Source organism: Oryx dammah, unplaced genomic scaffold (genome assembly GCF_014754425.2).
Source record: "Oryx dammah isolate SB20612 unplaced genomic scaffold, SCBI_Odam_1.1 HiC_scaffold_22, whole genome shotgun sequence".
Classification (NCBI taxonomy): Eukaryota; Metazoa; Chordata; class Mammalia; order Artiodactyla; family Bovidae; genus Oryx; species Oryx dammah.
In genome coordinates this window covers 19,054,398-19,081,027 of record NW_024070206.1, presented here as the reverse complement: position 1 = coordinate 19,081,027, position 26,630 = coordinate 19,054,398, and the positions used below count along the sequence as shown (strand labels likewise).

At 45.8% G+C, this 26,630-nt stretch overlaps 1 protein-coding gene across 1 annotated transcript in view; it reads left to right on the top strand.

Annotated features, from left to right (window-relative positions):
• Positions 1 to 320: 320 nt before the first annotated feature.
• Positions 321 to 26,630, top strand: part of GNAL (G protein subunit alpha L) — a 44,841-nt gene continuing 18,531 nt past the window's right edge. The window contains exons 1-4 of the mRNA XM_040264225.1: positions 321 to 547; positions 783 to 855; positions 1,522 to 1,576; positions 1,855 to 1,974. Of these exons, the coding sequence (XP_040120159.1) occupies positions 406 to 547; positions 783 to 855; positions 1,522 to 1,576; positions 1,855 to 1,974 (390 nt within the window). The 5' untranslated portion in view covers positions 321 to 405. The remainder of the gene's footprint in view (positions 548 to 782; positions 856 to 1,521; positions 1,577 to 1,854; positions 1,975 to 26,630) is intronic.

Sequence of the window (26,630 nt, the reverse complement as noted above, 5' to 3'; positions counted from 1 at the left end):
CTCCCCGGCAGCTCATCGGGCGCGAGCAGCCGGGCGCGCGGAGAGGGGCGCGCCGGGCGCGCGGGGCGCGGGGAGGGCCAGCGCCACCCGGCCGGCTCCGGAGAACCGGCGCTCTCCGCCTTGTCTCCGCTTACTGCTGTTTATCCAGCAGATCATTCTAAACAATTGTCTTTAAAAAGCAGTTGGCTCCGCGCGTCTTCTTTGCGTTCTCTGAGTTGGGAGCTCGCGGTGGGCACGGGGAGGGAAAAGAAACGCCTACTCTGGTCGGAAAACACCGAGAGACCGGAACGTCTCTTTCAACAGCGAGGAAGAGAGGCCGCCGCAGGGTCTACACACACCTACAGCTGTCTCCCGCCTTTTGTGCAAATTCCTAACCGTGCCTGAGGTCCACGCGAGCGGGCAGGCATGGGGTGTTTGGGCAACAGCAAGACGTCAGAAGACCAGGGCGTCGATGAAAAGGAGCGGCGCGAGGCCAACAAGAAGATCGAGAAGCAGTTGCAAAAGGAGCGGCTTGCTTACAAAGCGACTCACCGCCTACTGCTGCTGGGTAAGGCCGGGGGTTGCGCGGCGGCGCCTGGCCAGAGAGGAGCGCACGGCCCGAGGCTCAGAGAGGGCCGGGCTGCGGGGCCAGCGCCCCCGCCGACTGCCAGCGCCCCCGCCGACTGCCAGCGCGCGCCTGAAGACGCCCGCGCGCGTGCAGGACGCTGGTGCGTCTGTGGTGGCGGGAGAGATGGCCACGGTCTCCAGCCCCCAGTCACAGCGTTCTCTCTGTGTACTTTCAGGGGCTGGTGAGTCTGGGAAAAGCACTATCGTCAAGCAAATGAGGATCCTGCACGTCAACGGATTTAATCCAGAGTAAGGAATGACCAATTCCGGGTTTGCTTCCCAACCGCATGCAAACTTTGTCCCTTCTCTCCCGGCCTCCCCAAACATGTTCTCTCTAAACAGTTAATTTGATATTTGAGTCAGCCTTTAAGGACAGAATATATAGACGCGAGTTGTTGAATTTGGCATATTTAAGCAAATCCTTCCTCTGGTGGTGCCTACATCAAAATATTTACTTAAAGTGTGATTTATTCGATACGCGAGGTATTGATCTGTGTTATTACTATAGCTCTGATCTCACTTAATGTGTCAATATATACTTCTCCCTGTGTCTGCATCTATTTCAATTCAACATATGGATAGATTCAAATAAGATATGTTTGCAGATGTAGCCCTGTATTTTTTGTAGCAGTAGTCATGACCATTTTATCTTGTTATGTTTAACCTGTGTGGTTGTCAAGAGCTAGAGTCTGTGGTGCGTCCCTTCAAATTTATTTAGAGTCCAAACCTGTAAAGGTAGGTATTTTTCTTGCCCAGATTGAAAAAAGAGAAACAACTTTTTGCTATTGTCCTGGGGCTAATGTTGATGTCTAGTGGTACTATGTTAGCCCCACTGCATCTGGGAATCTAAAGTTTCATTCAGCATTCAACCAGCTATGCAGAAAGTTAATTAATAACCGTTCTCTTTTCATACAGAGAGAAGAAACAGAAAATTCTGGACATCCGGAAAAACGTTAAGGATGCTATTGTGGTAAGGATTTTGTTTTGTTTTTGGCCAAGCTGTGCAGCATGAGGGATCTTACTTCCCCTACCAGGGATTGAACCCATGCCTCCTGATTTGGGAGCATTGGCATCTCAAATACTGGACCATCAGGGAAGTCCCAAGAATTTCCTAAATATTTGTTCAGTGAAAAGGTTGTGTCCTCTGCTCCCTCAAACGGTGTACACAGAAATCACAGACTAGATTATCACACATGGGGCCTAAGTGGTTTATTTATTCATACATTCTTTTCCTTCATTCTGCTGTAGACAATTGTGTCGGCGATGAGTACCATAATTCCCCCTGTTCCACTGGCCAACCCGGAAAACCAGTTTCGATCAGACTATATCAAGAGCATTGCCCCCATCACAGACTTTGAATATTCCCAGGTAAGTAAATCCTTACCGAAGTATTTTAAACGGTACAAGATGGAACAGTTGTTAACCAGGTGGCCTACTGAGAACCAGTGTTAATGTTATTTCATTATTGACTTTCTTCAAAATTCTAGCTCTCTGCCTGGGAGAAGTCCTTCTCTCTATAACCAAACACGTGTTAAAAATAGTAATAAAGACAATAAGGTTGTAAGAAATGTTTTAATGAGCATGTTGGTGCAGGTGATGATCAGGAAGACAGCATACCTCTAAGAAATACTGGTGGTGCTTTTACCCCTGCGTATTTCTAAATCAACAATTACGCCATTTCCCAGATAACAGAAGAGTAGAAATTGTATGAGCAGAAGTGCTTTATGGTATGTGATCATATCCTTGGGCGTAAGAGAACAGAACCCAGTTTATTCTTAAGATGGGGGTTCTTCAGCTCACGTGAGGGGCGCAGGCCAGATGTAGGTCACGCCTGGATCACTTCTGAATGTCGACTGTCTCCTGGGAAAATGTAATTCCTTTTGTGTCCGCAGAATTTTAGGCTGCTTGTTTGATCACTTGGATAGCACTGTTGCTTATGTGAGAGGGTGATGTGAATATGAGTTTTCTCTTATTTGGTGGACGTATGTTTCTTTAAAATACTGTTGTTTGGTCATTTAATATAGCATGTTTCAAAGAAGAAAATATTTCTTCAGTTTCTCAGAAAATCAATTTTTTTTTAGTTGTGCCAGAAGAGTGTATTTGGGTGTACCCCCCAAAAAAAACAGTATTTCAAAGTTCCCACTGCCTGGCATGGTGGCCTTGAGACGTTTTTCGTTCTCAGCACTCTCTTTTCCGAGGAAAGCTGACATGGGAGGCTCTGTGTAAGACAGATGGGCCCACGTGCATCCCCTCCCCGCCCCCTTCAGTAGAACACAGTTGCGCCATAGGCTCTGTGTCCAGATGGCGGATAAGAATTACTTTTTAAAGCTTTTTACTGCATCCTCTCACATGACGTTTGTTTCTGATAAGCATTCCAACATGGCCAATGAAACCCTTAGAATTTCTAAGAAGACAAAGGTAGTGATTGCAAACCACCTAGAAACAGTGACTGTGGCGTCTGGCATGGCAGGCACACTGTTGTTTATTTAACTGTGTCTTTAACTGGATGTCGTGGAGGGGAGGTCTTAAGGAAACGATGGGGGACAAAGCTGGGCTTCAGCCTTCTGGAGCCCTGGGTCCTCGTAGCGCGCTGCGATGGCTTACATACTGGAAAAGTCCCCCAGAACTGCAGGCTCCTAACTGAAATCAGGTGTTCTCAATCCCCTTCAGATTTACGTATTTATAGATATGCATTTGAGTTCTAAATTTTGTCCTGCATGCTCATCTAAAAGTAATCATGAAACACCTTCTGTGTGGTTCTGATGAAGACAGACGTTATTCTCAGCATATAATGGGAAATTAACATCAAGATGGATTGATCTGTCATATTTTCTTCTGCTTATGACGAACACACACGTGACAAGGCCGCCCAGATTCCATCTGAAATCCAAAAACAGTAACACCCGCGTGGGTTACTAAGGAACCCAAAGCACCTAATTTGCAAATGTATTTTTGAGCTATAGAACAATTTTTAATAATAATTTAAAAAAAACTCGAGAAACCATTTGCACTGAAGACATATATTTTCATATAGCTATGTTGAAGCCATTGTGAAATGATGGTCATAATTAACTGTCATTAAAATAAAAGAGCACTGGGAACCAGCTAATGCAGATGGAATTGTAATGCTTTTCCAGAAGCAAAACATTTTTTTTTTTTTTTGGTAGTTTTTAAGCCTACATTCTCTTGTCATACTGGGTCTCTGTGTCAAATAAGATTATGTTTACTGTTGAGCCAGCACTTACATAAAAAAGGAAATCAGTGTCTAATAACTTTCTTCCTGAAACTTCTGTTTTATTTTAATGTGTATACAGCTTTCAGTAATGTTTATTCTATAGTGCTCTGAAATATTCATCATTTATACTATTAGATTGAATAGTTCTTGAATTTATGTTTTGATGAGCCTCATAAGGGTGATGTTAAGGTAAATGTCTGACATATACTAATAACACTTGGTTCATTTGAAGACAGTTAACTTTTGTTTAAAGAACATATCCATTTAAAAAACCATAAAGTAGAGTTAAATCAAATATTTTAATAGTAAACATAACATGAATTTACTAAATCTAGTACTTTCAGATTAAATCCTTGAGAAAATCTTTCTGTGTCACAGTCCAATTCCTTGAGGGTCTTTTATAGATCTAGAATAATTTCTGAACCAAATATTTCCTATCATTAAAAATTAATTTCAGAGTTATTTAATTTAAGAAAGAAAAATTAGAAGAAAGTTGGAGTTTCTTGTTCATTATTAACAATTTGAGATTCTGCATCAGGTTGCTCTTTATAATGAAAAGTCTAGAGTATCTCAGAGGGTCTTGAGAATTTCCTCTAAGAATGTCACGCCTGGGTTTACCCTTCACCTTAGACTCCTGAATGAATCTCGGTTGAACCCTTGTTGTTCAGTCGTGGCCAACTCTTTGTGACCCCATGAATGGCCCTAATGTTGTAACAGGAAGAGGAGTGAGGCTGGCTAGTGGCCTGCCCAGCAGGGGGTGCCTGGGGAGGTCAGGGCGAGTGCTGGAGCCTCTCAGCCCTGGTCTGTCCCCACCTGGGAGAGATTAGAACCTCTGAGAGGGGAGACCTGAGTGTTGCATCACTGTTGCTCTGGCTGTGGGTGGAACAGGTTCTAGGAAGGGAGAGGTGAAGTGGGGGGACCATCTCGGAGGCACCTGGAACAGTCCACATGGAGACACTGGGCAGTCTGGAATGGACAGCTCACTGGCCACTGCCTGTTCACAGTGCTTTGCTCATGAGCACCCGTCCACATGGCCTCGACCTCTTCACTGGCTGACCCCCTGTCGGTGCACCTAGCCAGTCTGCACAGGAAGTGGTAGGAGACACACAGGCCAGGTGGTGGGCATGGCAGAACATGTACTGTTTGATCACTTACAAAGTGAAACAATACTGCAATTGCTCCACCAAAACTCTTAGCACAATACCAGACAATTAGTGTGCTAAGTTGCTTAGTCGTGTCTGACTCTTTGCAACCCCATGGACTGTAGTCCGCCAGGCTCCTCTGTCCATGGGATTCTCCAGGCAAGAATACTGGAGTGGGTTGCCATGACCTTCTTTAGGGGATCTTCCCGACCCAGGGATCAAACCTGCATCTCTTCTGACTCCTGCATTGGCAGACAGGTTCTTTACCCCCAGTGCCACCTGGGAAGCCCGTCGACAATCAGTGATGAATTAAACTGGAGTATTAATTGGTTTGTTTGGTATTTTCTTCCCAAAATGTGGGTATTGTATTAGCTCCCTTAAAGGTGTGTTTTGCTAGCATTTCTAAGGGCCGGTGGATAAGTGAGACTTAGTATGCAATCTGAGAGCAGTCAGGTCAGTCAGGGCTCTGTCGTCATCACCCGTCTCCTAAGTGGATGTTTATCGCAAGTCGTCCTCCAGAGGACCTTCCCGACCCAGGGATCGAACCTGAGTCTCCTGCATTGCAGGCAGATGTTTTACCATCTGAGTCACCAGGGAAGCCCTGGACAGAGTCAAAAATACTATATTCTGCAGAAAATATTTTGATCTGGGATAAATTTATAGTTTATAGTAAAAATGTAAAGAAAAACAAAAATAGGATGTTAAAATACATAAGAGTCTATCAGAAAAAATTTTCTCTTCCTTGTTTTTCATCTTGTTTTGGCGGTGTCAGTCTGCTGGCTTGATACCAGTGAAAACAAGGCCTCAGCTCCCGAAGGCTTCAGGCCATGTCCTGAATCCAGTGATCACAACATCTGTGTTACCCTCCCAGCCCTCATTGGGGATGGGAGCTCAGAGGAGGCGGTTGACTGCTCCAGAGTTAGAGTTCAGGACTGGAGCCCAGTGACCTGACTCCAAAGCCTGCCATGTGGCCTTCCTGGGCTCCAGAATCGCCAGTCCAACCCCATTGCTGGGTCAGCCTGGTTCCAGCTGTGGGCGGAGAGGCGTAGTCAGGCTGGGTGCAGCCCCTTGAAACAGCCTGGAAAGAGGACGTTTCCCAGAAGAGCAGGGTGGTCTCTGGAGTCACTGTGGTCAACCTCCAGCATGCCAGAGACACTCAGTCAGCTCTGGCGGCCACTCCTTTCTCTTAGGAGCAAAAATGCAAATGATTGAAAATGAAACTTTGAGAATTACTGGGTCATTCACCCATTCAAGTAGAATTTCCCAGAGGCCTCTTAGATGAAGGGTAGGGTGGCCTGGAAACAGGAACATCCCAGTGACCAGGATGCAAATCTGCCCCAAAGAACAGTTTATCCATCAGACTCTTGCTGCAAGTTGGCCACTTTCATGGGACATTCTTGCAGCTTTGTTCGTCCCATTGCATCATATTTGCAGACATTTACCTGTGCAGTCAATTAATTAATCAAGATGAAAAATATCAACGAGGGATTATTTTTCCACTCCCTTGAAGTGTTATGCAGCTTCCTGAGCTGGTCAAAGACACCTCTAATAGCCTGTTGTTGTTGAACTAAATAGACCATTAGAACGTGGACATCACCCCATTAGGGCCTCTTCCCAGCTTTTGGTTTACACTCTTCCCCAGGGTCTCAGATAGCCTGTGTTACATTGCTTGGATGTAGTATAAAAATATCTCTGTGGTAAGTTTCTATTTAAAATTTTTGTAGCTTCTTTTCATACTGTGATATCTGGCATTACTCTGTCGGGTCTTGAATCCAGTCCCTTAAGTAGAAGCATTTTTGTGTTGTCACGTCTGTGTGCTTCTCTCCAGGCATTTATCCTTATGGGCTATTAGGATGTGTTTGAATCCTATTACACAAGGCCATCTTTCAGAGAAAATATATAAAAAGTTTTTATTATGTCCCTGATAGTTTAGAAAGGATACTTTTTTTTTGTCAAATTTAAGATGTGCTAACTCTGGGACTTTAAATATTTTAAGGTCTTCAAAAAAAAATTCAATGCCGTGGGAACCTCTTTGGCCCTTGAAAATAATATAGTGCAGCCATAAACAGAAGGATGGGGCCTCTCTCCAAACAGTTTTTAGGATTATTCCAGCCAGCCCCAGTGAATTGGGGTGCAGCAGAATGAACCTAGAGCTGACGGACTCGAGCCATTTCTTGGCCGGACACAGCCTTTTAGCCGACTTGCTTTTGAATTTTCCCATCTGTAAAATGGGGACAGTAGTATCAGCCTCATGGCATTACTTGAGAATGAGTCACATCCGGTGAGAAAGCTTGGAAATTTAAAGACCGGAAGAGCCATGAATCGTTATGGTTATTACCTTTGACCAAATACAAATGCGAGAACCAGAAAGGAACTTTAGTTACAATAAAAAAGTGCTGGAAATCCAATTTGACGTATATATTTTGCCAACCCTCCCTCCTGGCCCAGAAGACACAGGTCACTCCCAGGCCTAAGCAACTGATGACAGGTGTTACTCCCAAGTGTCTTTCCTTTTAATCAACTCAGAGCCCAGGACCACAGGATTAATATTCTACAACTTCCATTTTTTTTTATACTTTTATTTATTTATTTATTTATTTGGCTGCATGTAGGATCTAGTTCCCTGACCAGGGATCAAACCCGGGCCCCTGCATTTAGAGCTCAGAGTCCCAGACACATCTGGACCACCAGGAAAGTCCCCTACAAGTTCCATTTTAAATATCAACCAGTGAATGACTAAAACTTCTCAGGGCTTTTTATGGTTGCTTCAAATTAAGCTTTGCGCATAGGGAAAATATATTTTCTTTCTCATTATCAACATTTCCTCTTATAGGCATCTTTTCAACATCACATCCATGTCCACTGCAGATAAAGCGTCTCCTGACCTGTGCATAAGAAACTGGACTCAGAAATGCCTAACCGTTGAGTGCAGCTCTGAGCAGCTCTGAAGGGTCCTTTGCATCACCCAAGCCAGGGAGACCAATCCAGGGCTGAAGGAGCCTTATCACTCTGCACCTTTAAAGTGTGGAATTTCTGAAACTGCCATGTGTCTTACAATAGATACACACAGTTAATGTGACAGCATTCTCCTCCCATACACCCCCTCACCCCCCAGAATCTATTATTAAAACTGTAGTACATCCAGAGTGGAAGAAATACAGCATTTTGTGGGAAATTAAACATCATATTGCTTCAAAAAAAAGAAAAGAGCAGTTGTAGACATGTTCTTAGCTAATTGCATAATTCTTTAAAAAAAACATCATTTTACATAATGAACTAATAAGTTCTTTGAAGATAAACCTTGTCCTTGTATACCACCAAGGACTAAAAAGATGTATTTGATAATAATGGGAAGGAGATTCTGAGCTGCACACAATAGACTCATCCAAGTACCAGATCTTTTTTTCTTCATGCTGCCATTTTTGAGGAACACCTAAGAGATTTCTGGCTACTGCCAGAGGGGCAGAGATTACAATGGATTTCAAGATTATTTGTTTTAATAAATAAAATTAGTGTTGTCATTAGGAACGTGTAACAGGAAACATAGTGGCCTAGTTGTTAGAAAGGAAGGCTGGAACAGCCCAAACGCCCATCCGTAGGACATGGACTCAGACCCTGCGGGGACCCATGAGAGATGGGTGCAGCGTCAGTGGACTCCATGTGCACCTCGACATGGGTGGGTTTCCGTGTGTTGAGGCTGAACCAACTGAAATCGTGGCAGTTTATGTAAAGAACAACACCATTCTATGACTTTCAGAAACAAGCAGAAGTAAGGACTATGCTGTCTCCACACACATACTGGGTTGGCCAAAAAAGTTCGTTTGGGTTTTTACCCAAACAAACTTTTTGACCAACCCAATATATTTGTGATAATTTCTGTAAAAGAGAAGAGAATGAGCATTGCAACAGTTTGGGGCAACAGAGAGGAAGCGGGAGAGACATGTGGAATGTTCTGGTGTGGGGGACAGAAGGGGTGCAATGTTTTCACTGTGTTATAGACAAACACAAAGCAAAGCAAAAGAGGACTCTGTGAGGACCAGTGATGACCTGCATCACCCCCCCAGTTCTGGCCACCTGTGGTCCACAGTAAAGATAAATTGGAGTTTTCTAATTTCAGTTCAGTTCAGTTCAGTTGCTCAGTCATGTCCTACTCTTTGTGACCCCATGGACTGCAGCACACGAGGCTTCCCTGTCCATCACCAACTCTCAGAGCTTGCTCAAACTCATGTCGAGCAAGTTGGTGATGCCATCCAAACATCTCATCCTCTGTTGTCCCCTTCTCCTCCTGCATTCAATCTTTCCCAGCATCGGATTCTTTTCCAGTGAGTCAGTTCTTCGAATCAGGTGGCCAAAGTATTGGAGTTTCTGCTTCAGCATCAGTCCTTCCAATGAATCTTCAGGACTGATTTCCTTTCGGATTGACTGGTTTGATCTTGCAGCCCAAGGGACTCTCAGAGTCTTCTCCAACACCACAGTTCAAAAGTATCAGATCTTTGGCGCTCAGCTTTCTTTATAGTCCAACTCTCAGATCCATACATGACTACTGGAAAAACCATAGCTTTGACTGGATGGACCTTTGTTGGCAAAGTAATGTCTTTGCTTTTTAATATGCTGTCTAGGTTGGTCATAGCTTTTCTTCCAAGGAGCAAGCATATTTATAATTAGAAGATAATAAATTTTCTAATTTATTAGCCTGTATTCTTTGTGCCCTGCTTCCTCTCAGAGGGAGTTTACGAGATTATCTCAAAGGGGTCATGTGAGCAAAATGCCTGATAAAGAAAATCCTGAACCTTGAGGATTTTACTGGGACTTGCATTTCTTATGATAGAGGACGATGCTGTGAGATTCGCTGGCACAACATGGTTGAGGTGCTTCCTCGTGAAGACAGGCTCCGAGTGTGCAAGAGACACGGTGGGAGATAAATCCCTGCATGCTGGAGTAACTGTCCTTCCAGGAGCTCCATGTCACATCCTGGCAGTCACTCTCGTGGTTAATGGGACACTAATTCCAGAGGCTGATGCTGTCCCATTCCTTTTTTATTATGAATATAATAAGCCAGGTGATTTTGAAAGTATTTTAAACTTTCAACATTCCTGAGCTGGAGGCCGCCCACCCCTTCCCGGCAGCCACACTCCCTGTGCCTCAGTGTGTCCGTCTCTAGAATGAGCATAACAGCGCTCCCTCCTCCCTGAACTCTGTGCAGATTGAGTTGAGTGAGTCGATATATGCAGAAAGCTGGGCTCCACATTTTCTGTTCTCTGTACTCCTGATTAGCTGTGCAGAAGAGAAGCGTTTTTTAATCAAATGTTTGTTATGTGTCCGCAAAGCCAAAACACTCTGCTGATTTCAGAGTGGCTGCGTCACCATGTGAGACCATGGCCAGCTCTATCTCAGTCAGCACATCCTCCACGCCACACTGACCACACACGGGAAGTAAAAGTGTAATAAGAACCACAGATGCAAACCACATGTGTAATTTTACCCCCAAGTAGCCACGTTTTTACAAAATGAAAAGAAACAAGTGAAGTTTAACAATATATTTTACTTAACATGATTTATCCCACGTATTCCTGTAACATATGATCTATGAGCTATTTATGAGATATTTTATCATCTTTTTTCTTAGTCTTCAAAATCTGTTGTGCATTGCACACATCCAGACATCTCAAGCTGAGGAAGCCACATGCCAGGTGCCCAAGGATCCCATCACCGTGGCTGCCGCAGCAGACAGTTGGGGCTGGACCAGAGGCTGGGGCAGAGGAAACAGAGGTTTCTTCTCTGCCAGCCTGCACGGTGGTGCTGTGGCAGGTGCAGGCCACTGGCTGTTCACTGGGCCTCCCCGAGCCCACGCTGCAACCCTGATGTCAACGTGGCTGTCAGAGGCCAGGCTGGTAGGGAGGGACAGCCCCTGAGGAGGGGGCCTGGCCTGGCCCTGGCAGTGTGTGTCCTCCTTGACGAGTAGGCACCGCCCCGTCCACCCTCCCAGTGCTGACCAGAGCTGCTTCTCTTATAGAGCCTCCTCTGCCGCACTTCTCTGTCTGCAAGTTGGGCAGTGGGGGACATGTCCACCTCTTGGCATGGCCCTGACCATCTCCCAGCCTCTCTGTCTCCCGTGGTTGTCCACCGTCGCCTGTCTCAGGGACAGTCAGCCACCTGGCCCTTGTCCATTTCTGTAGGTGGATTGCCAGCAGCCAGGCCTGGTTTACCTGTGAGACCTGCCTTTCCACACCTGTTGTGATGAAAACACTGCACGCCCCACACTGTTGTGTGTACGCGTGTCCTTCTGGACACCACTGCCAAGGAAGAGCCACACCGTCTGGATCTCTTGAGCAGAGGCAGATTGTGCAACTTTGTTCTTTTCATTGTCACTTATGCATGCGCTTTTTTAGGGCATTGAGTAATTCACTGAAAACATACAAATTAGCATTGTGCTTGTGAGCCACAAAATTGGCTCTGATCTGTGTGTGTTTAGAAAAGGCTGTGTTATGAATCCGAATAGGATACATGGTTGGGGGGGATTCCTTTTCAGCTCAGTGGGGAGAAAAGCCAGTTCCCAGTTCCTGAGCCTTAAAGGAACTCACTGTGCTGTTCAGTTGGATTGTGAGTGTGAGCGGGGCTGGGGTGTCTGTCCAGGAGGGAGTCAGAGATGTGGGAGAAAGTGAGTGACTCACAGTGTGCAGAGAATTCGAGTGTGGAAACAGGGGATGAGCAAGAAGCATTACTCAGTCGCTACTATTTAAAACTGGGGCCCAGAAGACAGTGAGCACATGGTGTTTGCAGAGAGAAAGTTCCAGATATTGTAGCATCGTTAGTCTCTCCAGAGTCTGAAATTGCTGTAATTCATACTTTCTCTGTCCCGTGCTTAGTTATTGTCTCTTATCAGCCATTTGAAAGGAGATCTTTCTTTCCCAGCTTCAGTTCACCAAAGGCTTCCAGATCATTCTTTTTGCCCCAGTGGGATTTGGAGATCAAGTCTAGAAGGAAGGTGTATGCTCAGTCACTCAGCCATGTCTGACTCTTGGTGATCCCATCAACTGTAGCCACCAGGCTCCTCTGTCAATGGGATTCTCCAGGCAAGAATACTGGAGTGGGGTGCCCTTCTCTTCTCCAGGGCATCTTCCCAACCCAGGGATTGAACCCAGGTCTCCTGCATTGCAGGCAGATTCTTTACTGTCTGAGAGGAAAGCTCGGGTAGGTAGACCTGGCTTCTGCGGGCTCCCCTGGCTTCATCCCTGGGAAACTCCGCCCAGGTGCTGAGAGTGGAGGGGCCAGGGAGGAGGCATCCTGGGGCAGGTCGGGGCTGGGCTGCTCCAGGGCAAATCTGTGTGCCTGGAGCCACCCAACACATGTTAGTACTCTGACCATCTCAGGAAACAGGGTGCTGGGCTGTGCTTAGAGGTGCCAGCTTGGGTGCTCAGGTGCTTCCACCCCAGCCCAGCACCAGCCAGTGAGGACTCATGGAGCACCTTGGTTCCAAGGAGTTCCTCACCCAGACTTTCCAAGGGTTTTCTTTTTCTCTCTCGAGCATACAATTCATCATCTTAGGTAAAAGGAGTCAATTACATCGTTTCTGTTTTGTCTTGGTTTTCTTGCCACATGTCTTTCTTGAATTGGATCCATGTCATCATATGTAAGGCCATAAGGGGTGGTTCTGACCAGAGACCCAGAGTGAGTCCCCCTCCAGCGAAATATCAGGCAGTGTCGGCCCCGAAGGGGTTACAGCGCCTGCTCCTCCGGCTGAGCCCCGTGTTGAGCTGTTATTGAATCTTGAAAGATTTCCACCCACCTCCCGCCCACTCTGCTGGCAAGTGAAAGACGTTTGAATTCGTTTCTCAAGGGAGAAAATGATTAAAGTGAAAGAAAATGACTGTTCCCTGTTCTGAAGAGGAGAGGGAAGAGGGGGCTGTGACCCTCCCTTGCTGCTCTGTACTTGGGGAGAGCGGGATGGGGTGTCAGGAGCATCCGCCCCGGAAACCAGGTGGAGGAGGCCAGTCCCAGCTGCCTTGCGTGCTTGGCCGGCTCAGAATCCAAGGTCCTGAAATAGAGCAGGGGCTGCACGACTCAGAGACCCCCAATAACTGAAATGCAGGAGGGAGAATGTAGGGGAAGGAAGGGAAACTCAGTTGATGTCTCCACCCATTGAGCCCTAGAACCGCCAATGGAAATGAATCCGATTTGGGGTCCCATCTGAATGAGAAGTAATGGTACTTTCACACATGACTCAGGATTGTATGGTCCTGATGGTCCTCATACATCTCCATTTAAATCTTTTGTATTTTATGAGCATCATTTTATAATTCGTTAGTTCAGCTCACCTTTTTGCATCCCTTGTACCTTTTTGCAAGCTAATGAAATTATTCAGGCTGTGTTCGTGGAGCCCCAGCTGTGCTTGGGGGCATCCGATTAAGGGCTCAGGGAGTGGAGTTGAGATTTCTAAAATAATCCCTGTTCTCGGGCTCATGGTCTAAAAAGTAGAAAGATGAGACCAGCACGCATGAAAAGCTGCAGATCAAGAGATCCTAGGATTTCACCAAATCCTAGTCTAAAATTGTCTCCGTGTGCATGCTAAGCCACTTGAGTCATGTCCAACTCTTTGCAACCCCATAAACTGTAGCCCCCCAGGCTCCTCTGTCCATGGAATTCTCCAGGCAAGAATACTGAAGTGGGTAGCTATTCCCTTCTCCAGGGGATCCTCCCGACCCAGAGATTAAAGTCGGGTCTCCTGCATTGCAGGCAGATCCTTTACCATCGTCTGAACCACCAGGGAAGCTCAAGTATGAATGTGCTTATATATATAGAAGACCTCAGAGTCATTGGGCAGCTTCATTAACTAACAAACGCTCAACCTGAATGGGTGGTTTCCTGTGTTGGTGATGACGTGCCTCAGTCAGTTTTTATGTGGTGACGTTCTTGTGTGTACTTGGCAAGCTCAGTGGGCTCGTGGGCCCATGCACAGGGCCAGCTCTTCAACAGGAAAGACAGAGAGGGTGGTTGGGGCCCCTGGTCCCACTGTCTTCCACACACTTCCCTTTTTATCTCCTGCTGCCCCAGTAAATAACTCTGATCAAACCCTGAGCCGACCCCATAATCAAGCCTTCGAGCTCTGAAGCAGCCTGAGAACTTGGCGGCCCCGAGGTCTAGGCGTTATTCCCAGATTGGCATCTCAGGATCATCTAGGGAGCTTTTAAAGCAAGATCCCTCTGCCTGCCCTCAGAGACTTTGAGTAGGAACTCTCCAGGGAAGGTCCGAGGAATCTGTGTGTTTGAAAAGCTCCCTGAGGTTTCCACTGAGCCCTCAGGAAGAGATGGGCTCCTGTGTGGTTCTCAGCCCCGGGTGGGCCCAGCTGCAGCAGTGGACTTGCAGTCCCTCCTAATCTCAGGGTATGGGGGCTGCTGGGCATAAATGTAGCTATACTTCACCATCACAGTGATAACTGCACTTTCCTGTAGGTATTTTTACATTTACAATTCAGGATAGGTCTTAATTCATTCAAAGTCAGCAACAGCATTTTTGCTTGAAGACAGAATGTGTGATAAATATGAAGGATTGGTCATCATGAGGGCTTGACGCCTCTTCCATTAGGACACCTGCGCCCCCTTGAGTGGGTGGTCCAGCCCCGGGCAGGGTGGCCTGAGCCTCCTCGGCCTGTCCTTCTGCTCCCACCCCTGCCATACCTATGGGGACACAAGTGGATTGCACATCAGGGCTTCCCTGGTGGCTCAGTGGTAAAGAATCTGCCTGCAGTGCAGGAGAAAGATCCCCTGAGGCAGGGAATGGCTACCCATTCCAGTATTCTTTCTTGGGAAATCCCATGGACATAGGAGCTTGGTCAGCTACAGTCTGTGGGGTTGCAAAGAGTCAAGACACAACTGAGTGACTAACACATTTATTTTTCACTTTCAACTTGAATGGAAAATAAGAAAGATAGAAGGACTCAGGTCACTGATGCGAACATGAGAAGAAAATTCTAGGAAAACAAGTTCAGGGTTTCAGTTTACTAGAGATGGAAAAGGGCCCAGGAAAGGTGTTCTTTTCTAAAATATAGTGAGATGCCACATATGTGCAAGGTCAAAAAATTAAAGTGGGGAATGGTTTCTAATGGTGTGACTAGAATCAGAGTGGAGTGTGAGATCGGGGCAGTATGGGGGGCTCACCCTGGGCCCTCACCCCACCCCCTGCCTGGGACAAGAGAGGCCTCCAGCACAGTTGTCATGGCTCTGAGTCCCACTGTGACATCACTGAGTCCCTGGAGGAGGATGTTTACCAGCTAGATTCTCTGCATCCTCGTGCAGATGCTTCAGGATTCCCGACTCTGGGTGAATCCTCGCTCTACGCAGGCAGGCCTGTGGGGGTGAATCCTCAACTCCATGTGGGGCGGGGGCCGTGTGAGGGTGGGTGAGCCTGTTTGGCCTTGATCTATGAGACCCCTGGGCATTTATTATCGTGTCCAGCTCTGTGGTTTGAAGCCTGTTGGTTTTTCTATCAAAACTGTTTCAGTGCTTCGTCAAAGGAAGGGAAGGACCACTCAGGATGCACAGAGCAAGGTGCCCTGAGGGAAAGGGTGCTGTGTCCCTTTAGTGCTGGGAAGGGCAGCTCAGGGTCAGAGGCTGGCTGGACCCAGTAGCCATGCCTGGGACCCTAACAAGGGTTTCCAGGAGAGCGAACAGGGCCAGCAAGGTGTTTTTCTGTAGCCATAGCAGAGCCGTAGACACCCAGGCGGGAGGGGGCTCCCAGAGGAGCCATGAGGGACCCGAAGTGCCTTCCCAGCAGAAGGCTGATTATCAAGAGATCACGCTTGTTTGTTTGAAACAAATGAGCTGATTTCTCTCCTGGGTGTTTTTCTTGGTAAAACATTTTAACAGCTTTCAGAAAAAAAGAAATCGGAAGCCTATAACCAACACCACACAATCTAAATAAGGTGCTGCCCCTGTACTGTATCCCCTCCCCGTGTAATATCCCCTCCCTCATGTAGTATCCCCCTCCCCCATGCAAGGAAATCAGCGACTAGATTTTCTTGTGGGGGGCTGATGGTGATACATGGACGCATGTATAGAGCACATGACCCACTTATAAGACGTCATCATTAGAGAGCAGCCAGGTTAGCTTGCAGGTGCCACCAAGACTTGGTGGCTCCCTGGTTTTGGGTCTCTCACCCAGTCAGTGAAGCCACCCTGTTCTAGGCTCCTGACTGTTAACACCTTCATCGCGCAGGTCCTACAAGTTGTTTTGAGTTTAATTCCACCTCCTTTGGAGACCTCTCCAGTCTGCTCTGAAATGGATAATCTCTCCCTTTCCTGAACTCCTGCAGCTTTTACTTCCCTGTGGCTCTAGCTTCGGTCACTGTATTATACCCAGTACTTACTGCCCTTCATTGTTACCTAGTTATTTGGTGTCTGAGTCATTTTGGGTTAACTTCTTGGGACCAGGAGTCATGACTCATTCTGGTGGTCCCTGTCCTCAGCTCCTCGCGGGTCCTGGGGATATAATCCACATAGTTTCAAGCTCCTTGAGGACAGGGCCACCTCCACACTCACCGTGGTCTCCCAGCCCTCAACACAGAACCTGGCACAGAAATGGAACTCAGTAAATATTTGGTGAATGCTTGGTTGATTGTTGGCCCTCAAGAAATACTTCGGCTGTGATGACAAATTTTGAGGGAGAAGGTCATCCTTGTTTTACAGTATCTTTGACAGACTATTATCACAGTGAACATTCCATGCAAGATTCTTGAGAGTTCATTTGTGGGAGAATGAATGTGAAAGTCGCTCAGTCATGTTCAACTCTTTGCAATCCCATGGACTGTAGCCTGCCAAGCTCTTCCATCCATGGGATTTTCCACACAAGAATACTGGAGTGGGTTGCCATTTCCTTCTCTGTGGGAGAGAGAACAGGCCAAAATTTTTAATATGACTTAGTAAGGACTTGTTATAGTGTTGAAATATGTCATTTTCCAACAAAAATTCATGTGAATGTGAGAAATAACCTAGGTTGAACTAACCCTACAATATGCATAACCTCACACCACACACAGAAGTTAACGCAAAATGGACCAATGGCCTAAATCTAAGAGTTAAAACCATCAAATGCTTAGAAGAAAATATAGGTATACGTCTTCATGACTTAGGATTTGATAGTGATTTCTTAGATGTGACACCAGAAACTCAAGCAACAAAAGAAAAAATAAACACATTGGACTTGATCAGAATTTTAAATGTTTATGGGACTCCCCTGGTGATTAAGACTCCATGCTTCCACTGCAGGGGATGCAGGTACAATCCCTGGTGGGGGAACTAAAATTCCATGTGCTGCAAGGTGTGGCCAATAAAAGAAGAAAAAACGGGGAAACAATGGAAACAGTGACAGGTTTTATTTTCTTGGGCCCCAAATCACTGCGGACAGTGACTGCAGCCACAAAATTAAAAGATGCTTGCTCTTTGGAAGAAAAGCTATGACAAACCTAGACAGCATATTAAAACACAGAGACATCACTTTACCAACAAAGGTCCATGGAGTCAAAGCTATGGTTTTTGCAGTAGTTGTATATAGATGTGAGAGTTGGACCATAAAGAAGGCTGAATGCTAAAGAATTGATGCTTTCGAACTGTAGTATTGGAGAAAACTCTCCAGAACCCCTTGGACTGCAAGGAGATCAAACCAGTCAATCCTAAAGGAAATCAGTCCTGAATATTTATTGGAAGGACTGATGCTGAAGCTGAAGCTCCCATACTTTGTCCACCTGATGCAAAGAGCCGGCTCATTGGAAAAGACCCTGATGCCAAAAAAGATTGAGGGCAGAAGGAGAAGGAGACGACAGAGGACAACATGTTTGGATAGTATCACTGACTCAATGGACATGAGTTTGAACAAACTCCAGGAGATAATGAAGAACAGGGAAGGATAGGGAAGCTGCAATCTATGGGGTCGCAAGGAGTTAAACATGACTAAGCGACTGAACAACAACTATCTGTGTTCAAGTTTAAATCAGAATCACTTTCAAGAGCTGGATGAGAGTGAAAACTGTCACACAGGCCTCACTGCTCAACTCCATTAAGGTTGTCTTTCAGTTGCTAAGGCATGTCCAACTCTCTGTGACCCTATGGATTGCAGCACATCAGGCTTCCTTGTCCTTCACTATCTCCTGGAGTTTGCTCACATTCATGTTCTTTGAGTTGATGATGCCATCCAACCATCTCATCCTCTGCCACCCCCTTCTCCTCCTACCCTCAGTCTTTCCCAGCATCAGGGTCTTCTCCAGCGAGTCAGCTCTTCACATCAGGTGACCAAAGTATTGGAGCTTCAGCATCAATACTTCCAATGAATAAATGTTTAATATAGCTACTAAGCACTGAGATTAATTAAGCACAATGAATCAAAAGTTCCAACTCAATAACTCTTGTAAAATGGTTCTACACGTTTCTCTTGGGAAAGGAGGCCTTCTCCTAGGTATAAACCCAAGAGAGTTAAAAACACACATTTCCACAAATATTTGTACAGGAATGTTCATAGCAGCACTGTTCACAACAGCCAAACAGTGCAGCAACCGAATGTCCATCAAAGGATGAGTGGATGAACATGTGTGGTCTGTGCACACGGTGGGATCTTATTTGGTCAAAAGCAGAATGAAGCACTGACCCATGTTACAGCCTTGAAAACTTGTTAAATGAAACAAGCCTAACAAAAAGCCACATAGCATATGAAATCCATTTGTGTGAAATGTCCAGAACAGGCAGATCGGTGGAGACAGAAGGTGGACTCATGGTTCAGGGGCACAGGGCTTCTTTGAGGTGATGTGTGTGTGTGCTCAGTTGTGTTCCAGCTCTTTGCAACCCCATGGACTGTAGCCTGCCAGGCTCTTCTCTCCATGGAGTTCTCCAGGCAAGAATTCTGGAGTGAGTTGCCATTAATTTATCCAGGGGATCTTCCCAACCCAGGGATCAAACCTGCATCTCTTAAGTCTTCTGCATTGGCAGATTCTTTACCAGTGATGGACGTCTTCTAAAGGTGATCATGGTGATGGGTGCACAACTCCACAAGTAAACTAAAAACCAGATTTGTACACTGTAAATGGGTCAACTGTATGGTATGTGCATTAAAGGTCAATAAAATGGCTCCATTAAAAATAGAAAGAGGGAAAATACAAAACTCAGAATCAGAGAGTCCCAGAACTGGAAGAAATCTTAAAGATGATCTCTCACAAATTCACGAGTGCAGAATGTCAAGGTCTCTGGTTCTCTGGACAGTTTTCTTCCCCTTTTGTGTCAGATGCCAGATTCTCAGCTGCTGCAAAATTGCAGAGATCAGCAGCACCTTTGAGATCTGTTATTTTGTGGAAACATGAGTCCCCTAATCCCTCCAGAAATGCACCAAGGGTGTCACGTTTCCTCATAGCTGTTGTTTCCTCTCGTAGAGGCTGCATGGTCCTACTGAGGACATCCTCAGCCTGTTGTGGGTGCCTGGTACACATGTCGCTTAGTTAATTACAAAGAGCCCTCTTAGTAACTGGGGATCCTGGGCCCCCGCCCCCAGCCTGCTCCCCATCCTCCTCCCCACCTCCTGGCAGTCTGCAGGACAGAAGAGCCTGGCGGGCTACAGTCCATGGCATCGTGAAGAGCTGGACACAACTGAGTGACTGAGCATGCACTCACTGTTCATCTTTGTCTGCTATGGTCCTTTGTATACATGCATTATAAATTGTATTGATATCCATGACCCTGGGGACCCTCGCCAGTGTGGAGACTTGGGAGCTTGACTCCTGGGCGCCTTTTCATGGGGCTGCACATGTTCTCCTAAGAAGGCTCAGCCCTTGTTTCTAGAAAGTGGCTACAGTTCTGTTCAGCCAGCCCCACCCCTCCCCTGCTGTAAGTCAGGAGTCTGGGGCCTTGCAGGGTCTGGGAGCTGGGGTGCAGCTCAGCCCAACAGCACTGCCCTCAAGGCTCCTGTCCCCAGGGCCCATTCTTGCCACCATAGCCAGCCTCGTGCCGGTGACCTGGACACCCCCTGCCCCATGTTCAGAACCCGGGCCCCCTCCCCAGCAGCTGGTGATGCCTTGTACCAGCAGGTGTCCTCAAGCCTGCACGGCCTCCTGTTCCCTGCCATGTGCTCCTGTCGGGGCCTTTTGGCACCTAGCAGCCTAGTCACAATGCTGCCAGATCTGCACCCTTGAGTTCAGGTCCCGTCCTGGTGCCCGGAGCTAAGGACTCCCAAGCCTTCCCCCGGCAGCACTTCACAGGCCAGTCCTCAACCTCGCGCCAAGTCTGTCCTCCCTGTGCCACCCCCACCTTCTGGTTTTATCTTCCCACCGCTCTCTCACCACCCCCTCCTGCCCCACCCCTCACAGGCACATCCTCACCCACTTCCTCCACCTGTCGGCCGCGTGTTCCAGCCGCTGCCCAGAAGGACTGCCCTGTCCCCAGGGAACAGGGTACAGTGGCCGAAGCGAAGGAGCCCTCCCACCCAACCAGGCCGGAACCCAGGCCCTCCGATACTAGAATCCACGATCAAATGTAGTCTTAGGATTCCTTGTTAGGCTCCTCTATTATGTCCTACACTAAAGTTTCCCCAAATACATATGTATCTAATTCTGTGGGAATGCAACAAACACCCTTTTACAGATGTTCACTTTAATCTCTTCCCCCAAAGTGGGCCTTCTTCTTCCTCTTTGCCTCTCAGCACGTAAAGCAGACAGAACTCAGAGTGACTAAGAGACCAAGAATAATACTTCCAGGTGTTGCATCATCAAGTTGACACCACAGAGAACTTTGGGGAGACAACTTGACAGAGCCTGTCTGGAAGTAAAGACCAAAGTCGTGATTCTTTGAGTGTCTCACCCCTAATGAAAATACATAATTATTTTATCTCTGTTCCCACGCAAATAAGTTTCTCCCATGAGTCTCTTTGGCATGCTTCAAGTGCACGAGAATTAGGATTTTAGAGAGAGAATCTCAAATATAAGAGTGGGAGTATTGCGAATGAGAAAAATCAAAAGCTAAGAAATTAATTTTATGGGAAAGAATACTTTAAGGAATATTATATTTTCCCATCAAAATGAGGTAGGTTTATTTAACTGTACTGTGGGTCATGGATCTTATTACTAAAACTTTATACGTATCAGTTTTGTGAGACTATAATTTTGAAACAAAAGGTAGAGAGTCCTTAGACAAATCTTATTGGACATTTTTTTTGTTTGGCTACATCAGGTCTTAGCTGTGGTTTGCAGGCTTAGTTGCTCTGCAGTATGTGAGATCTGAGTTCCTGAACCAGGGGTTGAACCCTTGTCCCCTGCTTTGGAAGGAGGATTCTTAACCACTGGACCACCAGGAAGTCCCCAAGTGCTGCCTGGCCACTGTGGTTAGCAAAGGCCCCTTTGGCTCAGTCACTCTGCACTTTGGAACCACAGGGCGTTCTGATTCTGTCCCAAACCTTGTGAGTCATGCTTCAGGGAAAAAGGGGCTAAAGCTACATGGGTAATTCTGTGCTCAGCTACACAGGAAGGAAGTGAAAGCCTCTGGAAGTCATACATGAAATTAACAAAGTTGTAGGATACAGGATCAAATATAGAAATTAACTGTATTTCTTTGTACTAACCATGAAAAATTCCAAAAATGATTTTTTAAAAAGAATACACCTTCAAAATAACACCAAAAATTTACTTAGGCAAAAAATCTAACAATGTGGAAAGTGTAGTACACTGAAAACTAGGAAACATTATTGAGAGAAAATAAGACATAAATAAACAGATATACCATGTTCATGGATAGAAAGTTCATTACTATTAAGATAGCATTCTCCCCAAAGTAGCCTAGAAACACAGTGCAGTTCCAGCCAAGATACCAGCAGCTTTTCTCTAGAAACTGACAGGCCCATTCTCAGATGTACATGGAAACTCAGAAGACCAAGGATATTTTACTCTCATAAAGAAAATAAAACAGTAATAAGAAGACATCAACTCAATTTTTAATGGGAAAAATATTTGAACAGATACTTCAAAAATAAGACATGCAAGTGGACAACCATCACGTGACAAGATGTCCACCATCATTGGTCATTGGGGAAATGCAAACTAAAGCCACAGCCAGATGCCAGCATGCACCCATTAGAATAATTAAAATTTTTTATACTAACAAAAGCCAAGGTTTTGGGGAACTTGAGACTTGGAGGAACTCAAACCCCTAACACATTGCTCTTGACAGTGTAAATGGAATGGCTGCTTTGGAAAACAATTTAGCAGTTTTTTTAATGTTAATTGTGCACCTGCCATGTACCCCAGCAATTCCACTCCAGAGTGTTAACCCGAAAGAGATGAAAATGGAAGTCCATACAAAGCCTGGTACCCAGATATTCCTGCAGTGTTACTCGTAACTGTCAAAACCAGAAATAACCCAGTGTCCATCCACTGGTGAGTAAATAAACAAAATGTGATCTTATTCATACAACGTAATAAAACTGAGCAGTTTTTTTTAAGCTACTAAGAACAAAATGGTTGAATCCCAGAAAACTCAGGCTAAGCGAAAGAAGCCAGACCCGAAAGACTATGTGATTTCACTTACATGAAGTTTCTAGAAAAGGCAAAACTATAGAGACTGAAGTAGATTGTCAGTTGTCTGAGACTGGGGTGGTCATGGGGGAGGTGGCATGGAGGTGGTAGAGAGGCTCTGAGACTTGGCTGTGTTGGTAGGTGTGTGACTGGATAACTACATGGGTGAATTTTAGGGCATATAAAGTAAACCTCCAAAGGCTGCTAGAAATGATTCTAAGAATAAAGCAGCCTGTCCAAGGTGGGGGGGTCAGGGGAAGGCGAGTGTGTTATTTATTGTAAACGTGGGTTTGCTCTCAGTGGTCTCCAGCCACGAGGAGCCGCTACAGGCGGGGAAACAGGAAGCTGGCCCAGCCCACTGAGCTGCTTCCAGATGCAGGCAGACACTTCCTCATCATGAGGCTCAGACAAGTGTGAAGGATCCATGATCCTTCCCATTTTGTCATCTGTAGAACGGGAGCTGCATCACCTGCACGGTGGGACATTTGAGACTCGAAGTGAGCCCTCGGTCAGGAGACCCTGAGAACCTTGCCTGGGACACACGAGGCCCCAGGAGGGGCCAGGTGACCCCACCTTACATTTGGTTTCTTGCTGTGGTTTTTTGCCCACAGAGGCTGTGTTTCATGCCAGGAAACACACAAGCTTGGGGACCCCTGATTGTTGATAATACTTTGGGTTTTTTCTGGGTCTTCATTGCAACGCGTGGGCTTTCTCTAGTTGTGGAGCATGGGTGCGCAGCATGTGAGATCTTAACTCCCTGACAAGGACTTGAACCTGCATCTCCTGCATTGGAAGGCAGATTCTTAACCACTGAACCATCAGGAAAGTCCCTTTTAGCATGGTTCCTGAATGCTGTTTCTAAATAGAATTTGAGGTATCCTGTATTCACTTAGACCTGAGGATGGACAGAGATTATAAATAACCAGGCATGACAGATCCCACTTTCAACTTGACATCCACTAGATATCTGAAAAGAGAAATGACAGAAGCCTATTAGATCACCCTGCTTTCTGAGGGATAAAACTGAGTAGATACATTTTAGATGAATCAGACTCAAACTTGAGCTTCAGAAAATTCCATTTAAACGGCTACTCACCTGAAATAAACTGCCTGTTTCTAAGGCCCACTTGATGGTGTGATGATCACTGTCCGCTCCATTACCATGGACAGTTCCTTTAATCATTTATTTTGCTTCAATGTGGGCTTCCCTGTGGCTCAGCTGGTAAAGAATCTGCCTGTAATGCAGGAGACCTGGGTTCGACCCCTGGGTTGGGAAGAATTCCCAAAGCCCAGGAGAATTCCATGGATCCATGGGGTCACAAAGAGTCGGACACAGCTGAGCAACTTTCACTTTCACTTTTGCTTCAATGAGTTCCATAAAGGATTTGGTGCCACTCACAAGGTTATAACACAAATTAATTTAAAAAACGAAGTATGGCAGAAGGGAACTAGGAGCAGGAAAGCAAGTGATGTGAAGCAGACTGAAGTAGGTGCCCAGAGCATAAGGCAAGGTCTACACACAAGCTCGGACCCGTGCCTAGACAAGGTTTCTGAGCTTCTGTGCCATCAACTCAGTGATGTAAGTGAAGAAGAGTCACAGGATACCAGAGGATTAAAAATTAATAATAAAATTGAAACAGCAATTGCCCGAGAGGTGCAGAAACTATTCCTGACACTAAAATTAAAGAGGGATCTTTGCCATAAGTCATCCTGCTGAGTCGCTTCAGTCGTGTCCATCTCTGTGCGACCCCATAGACGGCAGCCCACCAGGCTCCGCTGTCCCTGGGATTCTCCAGGCAAGAACACTGGAGTGGGTTGCCATTTCCTTCTCCAGTGCATAAAAGTGAAAAGTGAAAGTGAAGTCACTCAGTCATGTCCAACTCCTAGTGATCCCATGGACTGCAGACTACCAGGCTCCACCATCCATGGGATTTTCCAGGCAAGAGTACTGGAGTGGGTTGCTATTGCCTTCTCCTAAGTCATCCTAGGAATAACATTTTTCACTCCACCCATCGAAGGTTTCCACCAGCCTCAGGAGAGGGAACGGAGTGTGGAAGCAGCCTCACTTGAGACCCGGATGCCCTCTAGACCCCTGGACCACATTCAGCTCACCAGACAAGAAGTATTTTTGACTTGATTTTTATTTCCAAAATGAAAAAATGTATTTTAAGAGTTAGTGTAACCAAACAGTTGTTTTATTGTATTATTTTAGGAGAAAAATCATGCAAGCATTTTTTTTTTTTACATTTCTTGTTGGCATACATCTATTTCTATTTTAAAGCAGTAATGAAGACTTTAAAAGCAAAAAAAAAAAAAAAAGTTACTCACCTGAGAATTCCAAGCTAGCTTTGAGTACACTTTATATCTACAGAGAAGTGTAAACAGCAGAACCAGAAGGCAAGTGCTGTGCTAGGAAATGGAGTAGTTGGGTATTTAATATTTTTAGTTTAAATTTTGATTTCAACATCAAGATTATGCTGTAACAATTTAAAGCCTTAATTTAGGTTTAATTTGGTATCATTATCATTTTTATTTTCTATAACACAACTAAAACTTCTTTGAATAAGAGTAACATAAATCTCCATGTATTTCAGTTGCTAAATATGTGTGAAGATCACAAGGTGATTCTCATATTCTGTAATACAGAAAAAATAGGAAGTATGACTTAGTAATTTTCTCTTTATGCTCTCAGTTTCTCTCAACTCCCAGATGTCAAAAACAAGTGACACTTCACTGTGAATCACCCTTTCTTTTTAGATACACACACACAACACTGAAATTATTTTTATTTACTATTGTTCATTTTAGTTGCTAAGGGAGGCATACTAAAGTTATTCCTCATATTTACTTCCCAGTTGTCTTAGCAAATGTAGGAGGATTCTAGCCAGGCTCTGGACAAATGTTTGCTTGCAGCTCAAGAAGCTGAAGTGGTTCATGATGTCACAGAATCATTTCTTTACCGGTTTGTATATGTTTATTTGAGGTGGTGATATTGTGGCTGTACCCCTGAAGGAGGGCATGGCAACCTACTCCTATTCTTGCCTGGAGAATCCCATGGACAGAGGAGCCTGGCGGGCTATGGTCCATAGGGTCGCAAAGAATTGGACACAACTGAATCAACATAGCACGCACGCACATTGTGGCTATGATTTCTAAACCTTTATCTTTTAGAAATAGCGTTGAAATAAAACAATGGTGTAAGAGAGCGGCTATAAAATAATAGAAGTGGGAGAGAAGGCCTGAGATACAGATAAAGAGACTGGCCACACGATGAGTGTGGAATCTGCCCGTGGGTAGTGAGTGCTCGGAGGCAGTCTCTCTGCTTCTGTGTGACGTTTTCCCTGATGAAAAGGTAAATAAGTCACAGCCACAGCCACCCTGGAATTTTCCACAAAGGTCTGAGAACTCCTTAAAGAGTAAATGTGGAGACTCCTGGGCACCTGGCCTTGGTCTTGCCTAAGGTCTTGTTCCCCAAGGAGGAAGATGAAGCAGATTGAAGTTGCCCCTGTCTTCTTGATGTCATCCACGGCGTCTGCTGTAAGGTCACAGCATCTGCTATAAGATCACAGTGTCTGCTGTAAGGTCACGGCAACCTGGTTCCTACCTCTCTGCTGTCGTCAGCATCACCCCAAGAACCATACATTTTGTTCCTTGGACCAAGCACCCCTCTGTGACTCTGCCTCCAAGGCTTCTTCTCAGACTATTAAAGAAAAACTTCACTTATGTCACTGAGTTGATGGCACAGAAGCTCAGAAACCCTGTCTGGGCACGGGTCCGAGCTTGTGTGTAGACCTTGCCTTATGCTCTGGGCACCTCCTTCAGTCTGCTTCACATCACTTGCTTTCCTGCTCCTAGTTCCCTTCTGCCATACTTCGTTTTTTTAATTAATCCTGTTTTTAATCCTGACCCTTGTTAAAGACAGGAAGGAACTTTGTTCCAGGACCGCTGCACGAGAGGTTGCAGTGTGGGAAAAGTGGCACTCAAATTCCAGCACCACTGAGACAGTGGCATCACTGCCTGCCAGGACTGGCAGATGATAGCACAGGAGAGCATTTCTCTTTAAACGTTGTGTGTGTGTGTGTGTGTGTGTGTGTGTGTGTGTGTGTGTGTGTGT